We start from the raw sequence: 15,678 nt of genomic DNA, 5'->3' as shown, positions 1-15,678 counted from the left end.
GTATGATATTCAACATTACAAACAACCCAAAACATGACGTTCTTGTTATGACAAAATGTGACAAAACCAGCGACGTATTTTATACTTAAACAATATACTAACAACAACTATGGCAGAGAGCAACAGACAACAAAAACCAAGTTTCTGACCTGGGACAGGCACATAATGTGGCGAGGTTTAACATTTTTCGGTCTTATTGGCAATTGAACCACATCTTCTTATTCTACATACAAAATAAATCTTGTCTGCCAAAACTAACATATCAATCAGTACATATTTAACGGATTTAGTTAAAGACGGCATAAATAGTATGAGAAAAGTAAAAATAAATGTATTAGCTTCAGCAATGCCAAAATAGGTATGAACAAGCTGTAGATCAATCAGTGTTCATTACTATATATCAATATATATTTACGTATGCATTTAATTATTACAAACACAAACAATGTAAGTACCAATAGTGACAATTATCACTTAACTAGTACACATTTGTAAGGGGCCAGCTGAGACCCGCCTCCAGGTGCGGGATTTGCTCTCTGTGTTGAAGACCCATTGGTGGCCTTCTGCTGTTTTCTGCTCTTTGGTCTGGTTGTTGTCTCTTTGGCATATTCCTTATTTCCATTCTTAATTTTGGTATTCCACTCATCATTGCAGTATTCAGTGAATCTTTATTGTCATGATTTACAACATGCCTTTCATTCAATTCTCCATTGATACATGTACACATTTTCATTTAAGAAACAACGATTCCAACTTCTTCCGGCACAATTTAACTGATTTCGCGATACGTTTTAGGTCCAGTTTGTCAATATAGTTCTTCAGGTTCTTATACATGTTTTGCTTTCCAAAAGTTGGGTTTTGGTGTTTGTTATGAAAATATATCGAGAAGAGCTCTTCGGACACACAACACGTATAGAGTATTATCATTTTTATTATCAAAGATCTTTGTATATTGTTAAATCGAAAATCTTTAAGAATATATTTGTTAAAAAAAACAACAGACATACACGAATCGTATCTAAATATGTAGACTTTATAAATAATAACACCGAAGAAATTAGAAAGAGATATACCGCTTGTCAGAAAAATATTACAGCTAATCTTCGATTCAAATTTGTAATTAAAAGATATAATTTAGTCACATGATCATACTTTTCGCTGATGACTTTTGATTTCGTTACGCTAAATCCGTTGAATTTGTTCCAAAGTATATTTAATCATTTTGATGAGTCAAGCCTTTGTAAAACAAAGTTTGAAAACAATACTTTAACAATTTTATACGTCTTAACCCTTCGCCGGATTTTTATACTTTTCCTAAATTGTGTTGTTACACAACTGTCCCTGGTTAGCGGAGTGCTGGGTACCCGCAGACATGTTTAACTCTTCCACATTCTGTGTGGGCCTGTCCTGGGTCAGGAGCACTCCACAGTTAGACAATTAAATTAAAAATGAGCCACAAAATGTTTTATCATCTCCTATTTCTGGATTTCTAATACATTAACCTTACTGTTTGTGTTGTACATGTGCATATGTTTGTAATCAATATTTTCTATAGATTTGATTTAAAAGTTAAAAGGGTGAAAATTAATTCCTTTTATGTGTATCTATGGCAACATTCTGCATTTATTTACCATAAAATATTGCAAAAAGGGGGCGAACATGTCACATTTACCCCAAAATTTGGATCAAACTAGAATTTCAATGACTTTGGGTGATACCTTTTTAGAAGCTGTTGACATTCATCTTCCTAATGATCAAATAAAAAATGGGTGTCTTTATCCTATTTTTTTTCGTAAAATCAAAGCACAAAGTTCGTGCGATAAAAAACATTACAATAATTGCCGGACCAATGTTTGGTACGGACATGCAAATATGGACTGTCATACAGAAAACAGCCTATATTACATACATAACATAACCTTCATGTTCATATAAAACCAATACAAAGGCTATTTTAATAATCAGCTATCCGAAAATACGTTTTATTGCACACTAGCTCTCATATTTGAAAAATCCACAGGGGACAAAATGCGAAACTACACACTTAACTGTGGAGTGCTACCTAAGCTAAAGGTCACAACCCGCTGGGACTACATTTCCGTTCGGATTTCTAGGATTTATCAATAAGAACATAGCAACATATAAACAAACTCACGAAATATTTAAAATTTAACTGTCGAGAGTGAAGAATTATCAAACATGTATTAACATATATTTACAACATTAACTGGTGAAATCTGTTAATGAAATGATATTTTGTGACAAAACACACCGACAAAATCTATATTTCTTTTACATTCTGTAAAAATAAGTGTACTTTTATATGGTTTTGTCTTTTTTGTGACGTCACAATAGATAAATTCAAAAAATGAACTTGTATATTAGTGAATTTTCACCAATAAAAAAATGAGTTTACACACCATACTGACAAATAATCTACACACTTTAGACTTTAGAGATATTTTTACAATACAATAATTGAAATCAAATTTCATTTTATTTATTACATGAATTAGACTGTTAAATAAAATTTAAATAAATTAACATGATTGAAGCCCTGTTATTAATAAAACAGTTATCACATTTTAAAAAACAAAACATTTTTCCCAGCTAAATAAAAGCAGGATTTTTAATTTCAAAAACAATCAGTTAAAAATATCAAAAAAAAGGTGAAGGTAATGAATACAACATGTATTTTATGTGCCATGTCTAGAACATATATTTGTTTCAGATTTTTAATTGATTTTGTTCATACATGTATAATAGGGATAATTCAAAGTAAAGAAGACGATGACAATGATGATAGTACCAGGATTATAATTTTATACGCCAGACGCGCGTTTCGTCAACATAAGACTCATCAGTGACGCTCAGATCAAAATAGTTAAAAAAAGCCAAATAAATACAAAGTTGAAGAGCATTGAGGACCCAAAATTCCAAAAAGTTGTGCCAAATACGGCTAAGGTAATTTACTCCTGGGGTAAGAAAATCCTTAAAGTTTTGTAAACAGAAAATTTATAAAAATGACCATATACATGTAATTGATATTGCAAATGACTCAGGCAATAGACGCCTAACAAACCGTTCTGCAAGAAGATTTATGCTACAAAAACTTGACAACGCAGGATTTGAGCATAATCAAATTAAACAGGTTGATACTAAATATATATATATATATGTCTATGATACGATATGATACATGTACATTGTACTTAGAACTTCAAATTTGCTGATGTACAATGTAGAGCGTGTTAAAAAACTTTGTGGGGCGTTGACATTGTATGAGAAGTTTTAAAACACTTTCTGAATGATTTTTATATGACAAAACACAAATCAAACCTGAACATCTACGTTTTTCAAGTGCAGAACCTTTAATAGTTGCCCTTTAATTATTATTTTTCATTTCTTTCAGATATCTGGACACAAAAACATCCAGAGTATTTCCACCTCTTCCAAACTTAATTAAAAAAAAACATCATGAAATTTCGAGGACCATCTAGGCGGATAAAAATGAAAATATGTAATCGTCACAAACTACAAGAACGTTCACAATTAACAATAACCCGGTAGGGCAGACCGAATTTCAAAATGTACAGAAAACAGCGGTCTCAGAAAATCGAGTTTCTTTTGGAAATTTGACGGGAGCGCCAACGGGTCTAAGTTGTCTTTTTGGAGGACCAATTTATGGAGGGACATTTAACATTTACATGTCAAACTTACCGTCGATGTCACCATCGCCTCAAACAACTAAAACGTCGTCGTTACGTTATAGAGAGTGACAGTTCTCAGGAATAATAACTCAGTTTGAATTTGTCAATTCTGCCTTGAACATGTGTCGATGTGATTTTGAAATTTACAACATGTGAACTTTACTACGCATAAAATAGGTCTAGCTAGAGATATGATTGTAACGTTATCTACTATCATATATATGCATTTTTGTTTCAACTTATTAAAGTTTTTTGTTTAAAAATGTTCTTTTTTTTACATAAATAAGGCCGTTAGTTTTCTCGTTTGAATTGTTTTACATTGTCTTATCGGGGCCTATTATAGCTGACTATGCGGTAAGGGCTTTGCTCATTGTTGAAGGCCGTACGGTGACCTATAGTTGTTAATGACTGTGTCATTTTGGTCTTTTATGGATAGTTGTCTCATTGGCAATCATACCGCATCTTCTTTTTTATATTTGATATATACTAATACTCATTTATTCCTAAAATGCCTAAATGAAGTGTTTGCGCATCAATTTCGTTAATGCATGACGTAGAAATCAGGAATGTTAGGCCAATAAAGGAAAATTTTGTTTCTCAAATTGGATTTTTTTTATAATCATTAGAGAAACACATATTACATTGTTACACGTGGATTATCGGATTTATCCAATCTCGATAGTTAAATTATCGAAATTTAACTATCTCGATTGGATAAATCCGATAATCCACTGGTACCAATGTAAATATATATATTACAACATGTGAACTTTACTACGCATAAAATAGGTCTAGCTAGAGATATGATTGTAACGTTATCTACTATCATATATATGCATTTTTGTGTTTTATATATAAATGTCTAAGAATATAACTTAAACACGCTAATTAATACATTAAAAAGTTCTATTAGATTTGTATATGGCCTTCCAAATACCGTTTCGATCCCTAACATCACTGAAGAGACATATATTGTCAAAATCTAGATCTGGTGTACAAAAAAAAAATTGACACCTCATGTTTGTGGCATAACATCTGGGCCACAAGTTTATTATTTTCTGTTTAGAATCAAATTTTTATTAAGATCCATTTTGTTACATCTCGTGATCAATTTTATTTGGCAATAATTTTAGATCTTATTGGTCTAAAAATTTTAACTATTTCATACTCCTTTGAAATATTTTTTTGAATTTTGATGGGATTTTAGCACTGATAATGATATTCTGGTTATCGGGGACAGAGGGTCGAGGTGCTTTGCGTAATGTCTATATCGAACTGTGGCTGGGGTTTAGATTGCGTGTGAGTAACTTTTATTTGGACTAGGGGTGGCAAATGTGCGTTTTTTGCTATCCCTATCTATAGAATTATCAGACATACCTCTTGTGGAGAAATCATAATTGAACGGCCGTTATGTTTTCTATGGTCAGCGTATTAACAGAAAAGTGATCTTCTACATTTATAACATTTTTCGTATTTGCCATAATATAAACTGTATTACTATTCCTAGACGCCCAAAATACTTCAATCATTAATTCTAAATCTGTTTTGTAAAGAATAATTTCAATAATCGTGGACATTGCTACCCACAGACTATTCAAACCTGTTACTACAACTTCCTAAAATGAACACTAACGTATATTTTCTTAAAGTAGAAAAAAAGAAAAAATTATATATGCTATTAATATTAGCAATATTTTCAACTAGAAATCTGTAAAAAAAAAACTATACCTGGTTTCTGAAAAAATACAGCTCCACTTGTAATTCCCTTAACTTACACCAAGACTATTACAATTAAGATTTTGAACCATAAAAGGGTGTAGAGGCCTAAAACGTCAAAGATGTAAAATTAAAACCTCATGATTGTTTATTTGCATCGTCAAAATATATCCAACAAAACTACTTGTATAAAATGTACACAAAATACAATGCTACCAATTCATATTCACAGTTTAAAATGCTTTAACTAGATTAGATAATATACAATAGGTTTGATAAACAATTTATAATCCTCATAACACTGGTTTCTATGATGAGTTTATTTATCGTATAAGCTGATATAGGTTGATAATTTAAAAATGTTAAAATAGGTTTTTAGAGGTTTCAATATTACCAAATTTGCAATTACAAAAATTCAGTATACACATACTGCTTAATTGGAAATATTTACTATGGTAAGAAGTAAGGAAAATAAAATGAATTGTTTAACACGGTCAACGCTAAATACTTTATATGTGATTTGCAGAGGTTTGATTGTATGAATGATTTTATGGTATAATTGTGTGAAAATAGCAAACCAAGATCAAACCGATCCTTAATCGCGTCAAAAAAATTGTACATCACGGAACCCAGTGTCTCGCCTACTTTTGCTGTTAATCGCAGACTCAACAAAAATGAGGAAAAACATCAATAAAAATTTCCCTCTCGATACTGACTTTTGATTGAAAGAAGTTTCCAAGTTTGGTAAAACAAATCCAGGATAGTTTATGAATCTAATAAAAGTGTTATAAACTTTAACTGCAGACTGTATGCAATGTTAACTGGAAGAAAAACAAAGTCCATTTATAAGTAAAATATGGAAAAAGTGATTTTTTTTCTTCAAAATTTACTTCTGAATAATATCTTATGATCAGAAACAAGCTTTTGTTTAAGTTTGGTAGAAATCCAGGATAGTTTAAGAACATTATAAAAATTTTAAAAACTTAAACCACAGAGTGAATGTTTTGTTTCTGGCAAAAAAACTAAGTCCATTTATAAGTAAAATACGGAAAAGTGGAAATTTATTTTTACAAAATTTTCTTCTTGATACTATCTTATGATCAGAAACAAGCGTCTGTCCAAGTTTGGTACAAATAAAGGATAGTTTATGAAAGTTATTAAAATTTTAAAAACTTTAACCACAGAGTGAATGTAATGTTTCCTTGCAGAAAAACTAAGTCCATTTATAAGTAAAATACGGAAAAAATGGAATTTTATTTTTACAAAATTTACTTCTGGATACTTTCTTATGATCATAAACAAGCTTCTGTCCAAGTTTGGTAGAAATTCAGTATAGTTTAAGAAAATTATTAAAATTTCAAAAACTTTAACCACAGAGTGAATATTTGTGGACGCCGCCGACGACACCGACGACGACGGAATGTAGGATCACTTAGTCTCGCTTTTTCGACTAAAGTCGAAGGCTCGACAAAAATAAGTTCTATTGATGTATATATGTCAGCGGCAATAAGTGAAATTTTACATTAAGCTTCAATTCTAGGCAATAAGATAATGCATAGACAGTAAGCCTATTGTCTACATAATGTTAGGCATTAGCCTGAAATCTTTGGATTTAAACTTAAATCCTGAAAATTATGGCCAGGCATTAAGCCAAATGCCTAAACTGCAAATGAGGGTTTATAAAAAGAAATTTATTCGAAATTAAAATAAATTTTGTACATAATCCAATAGTAAGAACTGAAGTTTGAATTTCAGTTACACAGTTTACATTAAATTACATCTTTGATAGAATACTGATGTTAAAAGACATTAAACAAAGCTCTTAAAATATCTGTTTTCAAACTTATTTTGATATTGATAGAAAACTTATATGTTTCTGATTGGCGAAGTAATGACACACGAATTTACAGTTTTATTCCGACTTTGAGTGTATTGCATGTATGTCTTTGTTTTTAAATATGTTTTTTCTGGCATATTACTCTCAGGGACAAAATATACTTATATACTTATTATTACTCCTAGTATCAAAAAATCGATTTTAATATTGAACTAACACATTCAAAACGGAAAAGACAATTAGTTTTATAAACAGTTTATAATCCCCATAGTCTGTTTTAGAAATGCACTTTTTGTGGTAGAATGTCCACCATTTCTATTGATTACTTTACCATACGTCATTATTTTATGGATGTTTGTGACAAATTTTATACTTCTATTTAAGAGATGTGGCATGGTTGCCGATGAGCCAATTATAAAAGAAAGACCAAATGATGATAATGCGTTAATCTTAATACTTCGTACTTCATTCTTCGGCAGGCGTTTTTAACTTTTTTTTTATTTTGAGTGTCACTAATGAGTCATTTTAGACGAAACGCACAAAAGTTTAACACTGGTTTCTATGATGAGTTTATTCATCATATAAGCTGATATAGGTTGATAACTTGAAAAAATTAAAATAGGTTTTTAGAGGTTTCGATAGTCCCAAATAAAAAAAATCCAGTATTTAAATGTAAATAATTTACTATGGTTGAAACATAAAATGAATTGTCTAACAACGTCTACGCAAAATATTTTATATTTGATTTACAGAGGTTTGATTGTATGAATGTTTCTTCATGGTAAATGATGTTTACAATTATGTGAAAATAGCAAACCAAGATCAATCTTATCCTTACTGGCGTGAATAATGTTGTATTTCATAATTTTATTTATATGATTTCCAATCTATTTGCAACCTTGCAAATATCCAGTATTTCAAAAATAAGTTATATTGATATATCATATAACATTAAAGCATTTTTGTATATAACACAATAATATAAGGTATTAGAATTATATTGCTATGACTTTGATTGCATTTAAAGTGAATTATTTGTAAAACAAAATGAAGTGCAGTCAATAGCCATTTTTAAAATCACAATTAAACCTAGTTTTATTACAAGAAGAAAATACACGATGAATTAAAATAGGCCTCGTTCTTTTAGATTATAGTTCCTTCATGTCAATTCCATTTCAGTACACTATATATCTTGTTTTAGGAAATTCTTCCGATTCCAAGCAGAAGACAGCATTTGTATGAAATTCCGATTCCAAGCAGAAGACAGCATTTGTATGAAACCACATTTGTTATAATAATAAAGATTCCATTTGGTACAATGCTTGTTAGAACTAGCATGTTCTAATTGTGAAATATTAAATTAAAAATAAAACTCAAAGTATATAATTGTCTATCTTAACTCTCTGGTGTTTGCTAAAATGAAAAAAATGCATAACTGTCAGGAAAAAAAACCAATATTTATAGACGTTTGGTATCACAAGGTTGATTATGGCACATATGGTATACAATACTGAAACAACTAGCACTTGTACATTTTCTTCGTGGACATGCTACAATCAGATTAAATCCATCAAACGGACCTGAATCCTAGGGTTGAAGTCATAAAACTTTGCTCAGTGCTCGGAGCACAAAAATCATGCTCGAAACATGATATGCAGCAATTTGATTGGTTGATTTTCGAGTACGAGTACAAAAAACAGACTCGAAAGTTTTATGACCGCAAGGCCTGGACTTAAATATTTATAGTTTCTCTTAAGTTTTGATTGTCACATTGCAGTACTAGTGAATACACTAGTAAAATCGATATGATATATTATATTTACTTTCAATCATTTAAATTATATACAAAATAGAAATACAATTTATCTGTTTGAATAAACATTCTTCATTAACTAAAGTAGGAAAGATTACAAATTAAAACCATTTATTACAATGTTACAACTAAGTCTATTGTTAAACAAAAATCCCGATTATAACAAGTCAAACTAGAGGAATGGAAGATACATGCTACGGTTAAAATATGTAAATCTAAGCTGATTTTTTGAAGAGGTCATGTATGTATCTGCTGTAACACACAGGTATTTGAGTTCAATAGCCTGCGGCTCCTCCTGACGATTTTTCAAAGTACATGAAGTCCTGAAAAATATAAAAAGTAATATGACATGTCATGTTCAAAATTAAAACAAATCTTGTATAACAGGAGTGCACTGCTTATACATATTTATTTTGTTTTTGGTTTTTTTTTAAATAAAAGAGAAGATATGTTATAACTGCCAATTAGACAACTCTCCACATGATAGTATGACTATTTCTTCTTCGAATATACAGTAAAAAATGTCTGTAATAAACTAAATTGCGTTTTGTTTTATATTTTGCCAATGAATATTTGATAATTTAAAAACCATGATGAGTTTAGGATTCTGCGTCAACAGTAATGAAAAAGAAATAAAAACTCCAAACTAAAGTATAGTCATCTTACTTTTTAACTAGTCTAGACAATATGTGGTCATAATTTATTTTAGATTGGCAACATTGCTAATTAGGATTGAAAAATGAAATGTATACAATATAGTTATAAACGGATAGAACTTTGTATTGATAAACTCTAAATGCTTCTATACAATTAACACAACATAATACAATAAGCCCATTTAAGTGTGTACAATAAATGATTTAACAAACTACAATTATGTAATATAAATGTATATGTACATATTATTAATGTCCTCTTTATTTTTCGAAGTATATAATGCTTTGCAAAACATTCATGTTAGCACATGGTCGTCATTTTTTTTATTTTTCACTTTAGAAGAGAATTCCAATTGATGGCGGTTGAAAAAGAGGGACGAAAGATACCAAAGGGACAACTCAAACTCATCAATCGAAAATTAACTGACAACGCCATGGCTAAAAATGAAAAAGACAAATAGACAAACATAAGTACACATGACACAACATAGAAAACTAAAGAATACACAACACGAACCCCACAAAAAACTAGGGGTGATCTTAGGTGCTCCGGAAGGGTAAGCATGTCGTGCTCTACATGTGGCACCCGTCGTGTTGCTTATGTGATAACAAATCCGGTAAATAGTCTAATTCGGTAGGTCACATTCATGAAAGGGAAGGGGGTTGTAGTTACGACGTAAGGAACATATTCGATATCATTTGTGAAACGGTTATTCCATAACGGTCAACCAACTCGTGATGGCGTCCGTAAAATTTACGAAGGGATGATTTCAACTTTACCATTTGGAACTCTTGGTTTAATAGCTTCCTTGTGAGTAGCAACCCTCTATCAAGAATATCATGATAGGAAATGCAAACACGGGAACATCGTAGTAATTGGGAGATATATACCCCGTATGCAGGTGCTGCTGGAATGTTGCTACTAAGAAATGGAAGGTTCACAATTGGAAAGCTGAAATCATCTCTTTTGTCGTAAAGTTTTGTTTTCAACCGACCCGCATTGTCAATTTCTAGATGTGAGTCAAGATATGAGGCCGACTTGTTAAAAATTAGGTCTTTTTAGCGAGTGCTTATCCTCGAAGGAGTCGTTTGTTTTATTTTGCTTGCCATTTCTAAATTTCATGATTAAATAAGGGTAATGAAAAACCAAAATAGGCCGAAAGTCATAACATTGAATAAGGATTACATTAGCGGATTATATAGACAAATTATAAATCAGTCGAAGAATTCATATCATAGCGATAAACAGATTATCATTTGTCTTCTCAATTCGGTTGATTTTCTCACTTTCGTCGTACCGGCTCAAGCGAGAAAACCAATCTCGTTGAGATAATCAACCATTATCTATAAACATCATAGGAAATTTATATACAACAGAAAAAGCTAATTCAAAAAATCACAACTGATCTATCCAAAAAACATTATAGTGTAGTGTTTAGATATTGGGAAAAGTGATATCAAAGTCATAGAAAGATCTATAGCCTGTCACTCCAATTATGGTCATTTTTATGTAGGGTGGGGGCATTATATATTTGACAGACTGAGATCTAGACATACTTATATTTGACCATTTCAAACTTGACCAGATCACTACTTTACCTGAATGTAAACATTAAACACGCTGTTAATACATGAAATGTCACCTCTCTTCTTACTATTTTATGCCTTTCATATGCAGAAATGAATTTTGAAGGTGTAAGAAGAAAATCTACACAAGTTATACATGATCCGACGGATCGGAGATAAGCTAATGTCCGAACAAAGAACAATTATCCATTTTTATCGACACTTTTACTCTTATTGTATAGGTGGGTAGTTTTAGAGTTTGGAAATCATGACAGACTGGGGAGAGAAGTCAAGTATTTTATGGTGACCTAAACAATATCGCATAAACTTGTACACTGGTATTAAAGTAAATATGATTTCATTTCGGTGGAAACAATTTTTTAGTAAACCAACTAAATTATCAGTAACCTTTTTAAACTATTGTATATGTTTTCAAATAAAAATGATGTAAATATTAGTTGGTTAAGGCATTCAAAATCAAGAACGCGTCAGGAAATGATAGTAACACTATACAGAAACCAAAAAAAAAAAAAAATTAGGAGCACAAACCCTACCAAAAACTGAGGTGAACTCATGTGCCAAAATTGACAACATAGATTATTTCAATTCCATCTCTGTGTGGCGTTTTTCAAATACCTTTTATAATGATAAATACCTCTCGAAGAATATTTCAGCAGCGTCTGTTCTGAAGAAATATCTCCAAGATGATATGATAATCCAGGGATTGTGTTGCCGATAAGAAATATTTGATGGAGGGTTGTTGCTTACAGAGTAGGTTTCTAAATTAGAATTGAAGCCATCCGTTCTGAAGTTTATCTGACCGTTTTATTGTTGGGTTGACCGTTATGAAGTGTCTGTGTTATACGTAACTAAGGATCGGTTCCCGGTTTATTTCTAAGGGGCTTCTTACAAGTTAAGCATTGAATTACAGGACATTCGCAACATACAGTCGACTTTTAATTGCACTTTTAAATAATTGGACTTCACATAATGGATGGCGATCAAATAATAGAGGTGGTTTACTTTGTCTGTATACTTAGGTACCTAGACCAAAGCAACACGGTATGAGTATTTTGGAGAAATAGCACAAATAAATAAATCATAAAAAGGAAAAATATTTATTTAGAAAAAAACATGTAAAGATTCTATAAATTTATCACAGATAGTAGGAGCACAATTCAACAATACACAAAGAAAAATTAAGATACATGTTCATTTCTAGTTTTTGTTCCTCATTAATACAAAATAACTCCTACAAAATTTACAGAGACTACGCAGACTACAATGCTACATAATTATTTAACAGTTTAATTAAAAACGAATAACTGGATTACATAATGTACATGTCATATTAGATTATATTTACTTGTGTTTCTATAGCATATATCATTAGACTGTTTTATCTCGATTTTAGTGTGTTGCAAGTACTTAGTGTGTCTTTGTTAAAGTAAAACAATTCAAACGAAAAAACTAACGGCATTATTTATTTATTCAACTGGTATTTCTATAATACATCTCATTAGATTTTTTTTATCCCGACTTTAAGTGTACTGCATGCATGTCTTTGTTGCTAAATTGTGTGTCTGATTATATTTCTCACAGGTGCTTCTGATTACTCCTAATTATAAAGATTCGATTTCCATATTGAACTAGCATATTCCAAAGGGAAAATGTAATTAGTTTAATAAATAGTTAATAATCCCCATTATCTGTTTTAGTCGCAAACTTTTCATGGGAGTAGTTTTTAAGGACATGCTATATTTATAATTGATTTGACAACTGTTCCGGTAAATTATATTTGTTTAAGAGTGATATATTACATAGTATGTAAGGATCTTTGTATATTGCTTACTAAGTTTGGTATGAAGCTAGTATGACTACTATTTTATTTAATACTCATTATTCGTTTAAACTGCAGTTACATACATTTTTAATGAAATGATTTCTTTACCTAAAATGAATTATGAGTTTTGTTACAATTAGAAACTAGATATTGATTCAAATAGTCCTCTTACTTTTACAATATAGTTCCTTCATGTCAATCCCATTTCATTAAATTTTTGAAAATCAAACATTTGTCAAACAATGAGACAACGTTTGTTTTTCTTAGAAAAATAGTGATTTTATACAAAGTCTTTTTTATGTAATAAAAGTGAACTGTTTAGTTAAAGATAAAATTCAAATATATATAAATATCTCCTTGTATCTTATTTCTATGTTTTTTGTTTTGTTTACATGAAAAAATATATTACAGTAAGGACGAAATACAACAGATTTGAAGATGTTTGGTATCACTAGGTTGATCATGGCACATATGGTATACAATACTGAAACGACTAGCACTTCTACATTTTCGATTAGGAAGTTTATACAGAACCAAAATAATAAAACGAAATGTGAAACACAGGTAAACTAAACAAGGACTATAAAAAGATGAATATTGTATAAGAACAGGATGCATTGAGTATCATAATAACTACCAATCGTATGTCCTTGTACGGCCATTTCTTTTATATAAAGGTCATGAACGCACTATATACTCAAAAAATACAAATCAGTGGCGGATCCTGAAATTTTCATAAGTGGGGGCCCACTGACTGACCTAAGAGGGGGCCCGCTCCAGTCACGCTTCAGTGATTCCCTATATAAGCAACCAATTTTTTTCCCAAAAAAAGGCGGCCCGGGCCCCAGGGCCCCCCCTAAATCTTCCTATGCAAATTGACTTTAATGTGCACGCATACTCCATGAGATACCCGTTCCTAATTCTTGACAAATTCATAATTTTAATGTACATTTTCGGTTCTATAATTATTTAATTAATAACGTTTTCTATGATCATAAATAATCCGATCTTGATTTATATAATTTGTATGATTAGTGTGGTGACGTCATTTAAATGTTGTTTAAATGCGCCTTTTAGAATAAAAAGTCGCTTTGTCTTTTGACCTTGATATATTAGCAGTCTGATAATTGAATAACCTAATGTTCCTTAACCCTGGACTTTTTAATTATTAACTGTTTATTTCAATTTGTGAATGTCATATTTTAATGAATACAATTAGTAGAATCTATATTGTTATATTTACTTTAAATCATTGAAATAATGTACAAAATAGAAATAAAATAAAATTATCTGTTTCAAGTGTTTGAATAAAACATTCTGCTATTACTTAAGTATAAATGATTACAAATCAAAACTATCTATTTGTTACAACGTAAGTCCATTCTTAAACAAAAGATCCAAATAACAAGTCCGACTAGAAATGGACGATGAATGCTTCCGTTTGGATAAGTAAAACCAAGATGTTTTGGATGAGTTCTATATTCTTCTACTGTAACATACAGATAATTAAGTTCAGTAGACTGTGGCCTATCATTGTTTTCTTTCAAAGTACATGAAGTCCTGAAAAATAATAAAAGCATTATGACACGTCAAATTCATATTAATCAGAATTAAATTTTTATAACATGAGTATAGCGCTGTTGCATATTTAATTTTTTAGGTGTATATATGTTTTTTTTTCTTTTTCCAATATGCATGATTAATGGAATCATTTCATTATAATCTAAACTCTGTCTTGCTATATATTTGGCTAACGAATGTGTCATCGCCAACATTTTAAAACAACAATGATGAGTTGAAAATACTTAATCAACATTTTTACATAAAATAATTTCAAACCAATGTTTGTTTACCCTAACGCTTTAACTAAGCTATACATATTGTCATTATTGGTTTACATTTGCAACATTACTACTGAGATCCGTCATTGACAAATGATGTTGTACAGTAACAAAATTATGTTAAACATTTGCCATCATACCAAAAGTTATCAAAGGTATAAAGGTTTAAATTTTATACGCCAGACGTGCGTTTCATCTACACAAGACTCATCAGCGACGCTTACATCAAAATAGTTAGAAAGCAAAACAAGTATATGGTGACCTTCTGCTGTTGTTTTTTTCTATGGTCGGGTTGTTGTCTCTTTGGCACATTCCCCATTTCCATTCTCAATTTTATATAGTCAATGGCTGAACACGCTCTATACACGCGTTACAAATCTCTAAGTAAAGGGTTAAATTGCAGGTCACATGAATACCGATTCAAGGGGGCCGAATTATTTACTTGCAAGTGAATAATTCATCAGCGATGTTTATGCTTATTTTTGCAATATTAAACTAAACTGGCTGCTAAAAGCGAATCATTATTTCACTATTTCACTTTTATTAGTGATTCAACAACAAAAAAAAACATATTCTACGTGATATATCTCGAAGCTTTTTTATGTGAAACTGTAAGAACATATATATGTCAGTAAAGTGAGTATAATTGTAATGTTTAAAAATATAAAGATCAGGATCACGGATAGTTAAATTGGG

General features: G+C 30.7%; 1 protein-coding gene across 3 annotated transcripts in view; it reads right to left on the bottom strand.

Annotated features, from left to right (window-relative positions):
* The window catches only part of LOC143057282 (phospholipid scramblase 1-like), a 53,870-nt gene that overhangs the window by 23,562 nt on the left and 14,630 nt on the right, over positions 1 to 15,678 (bottom strand). The window contains exon 10 of one of the 3 annotated variants that reach the window (XM_076230561.1): positions 9,171 to 9,399. The exons of 1 other annotated variant lie outside the window; for it this stretch is intronic. In XM_076230561.1, coding sequence (XP_076086676.1) covers positions 9,352 to 9,399 — 48 coding nt within the window. In that variant the 3' untranslated portion in view covers positions 9,171 to 9,351. Of the gene's footprint in view, positions 1 to 9,170; positions 9,400 to 12,402; positions 14,702 to 15,678 lie in introns of those variants that run through there. One more of the 3 variants, XM_076230564.1, reaches the window with a different exon arrangement.

The sequence above is a fragment of the Mytilus galloprovincialis genome, chromosome 13 (genome assembly GCF_965363235.1).
Source record: "Mytilus galloprovincialis chromosome 13, xbMytGall1.hap1.1, whole genome shotgun sequence".
NCBI classification, from domain to species: Eukaryota; Metazoa; Mollusca; class Bivalvia; order Mytilida; family Mytilidae; genus Mytilus; species Mytilus galloprovincialis.
Note: the sequence above shows the minus strand (reverse complement) of the source record. Positions and strands in the feature narration are given on the sequence as shown.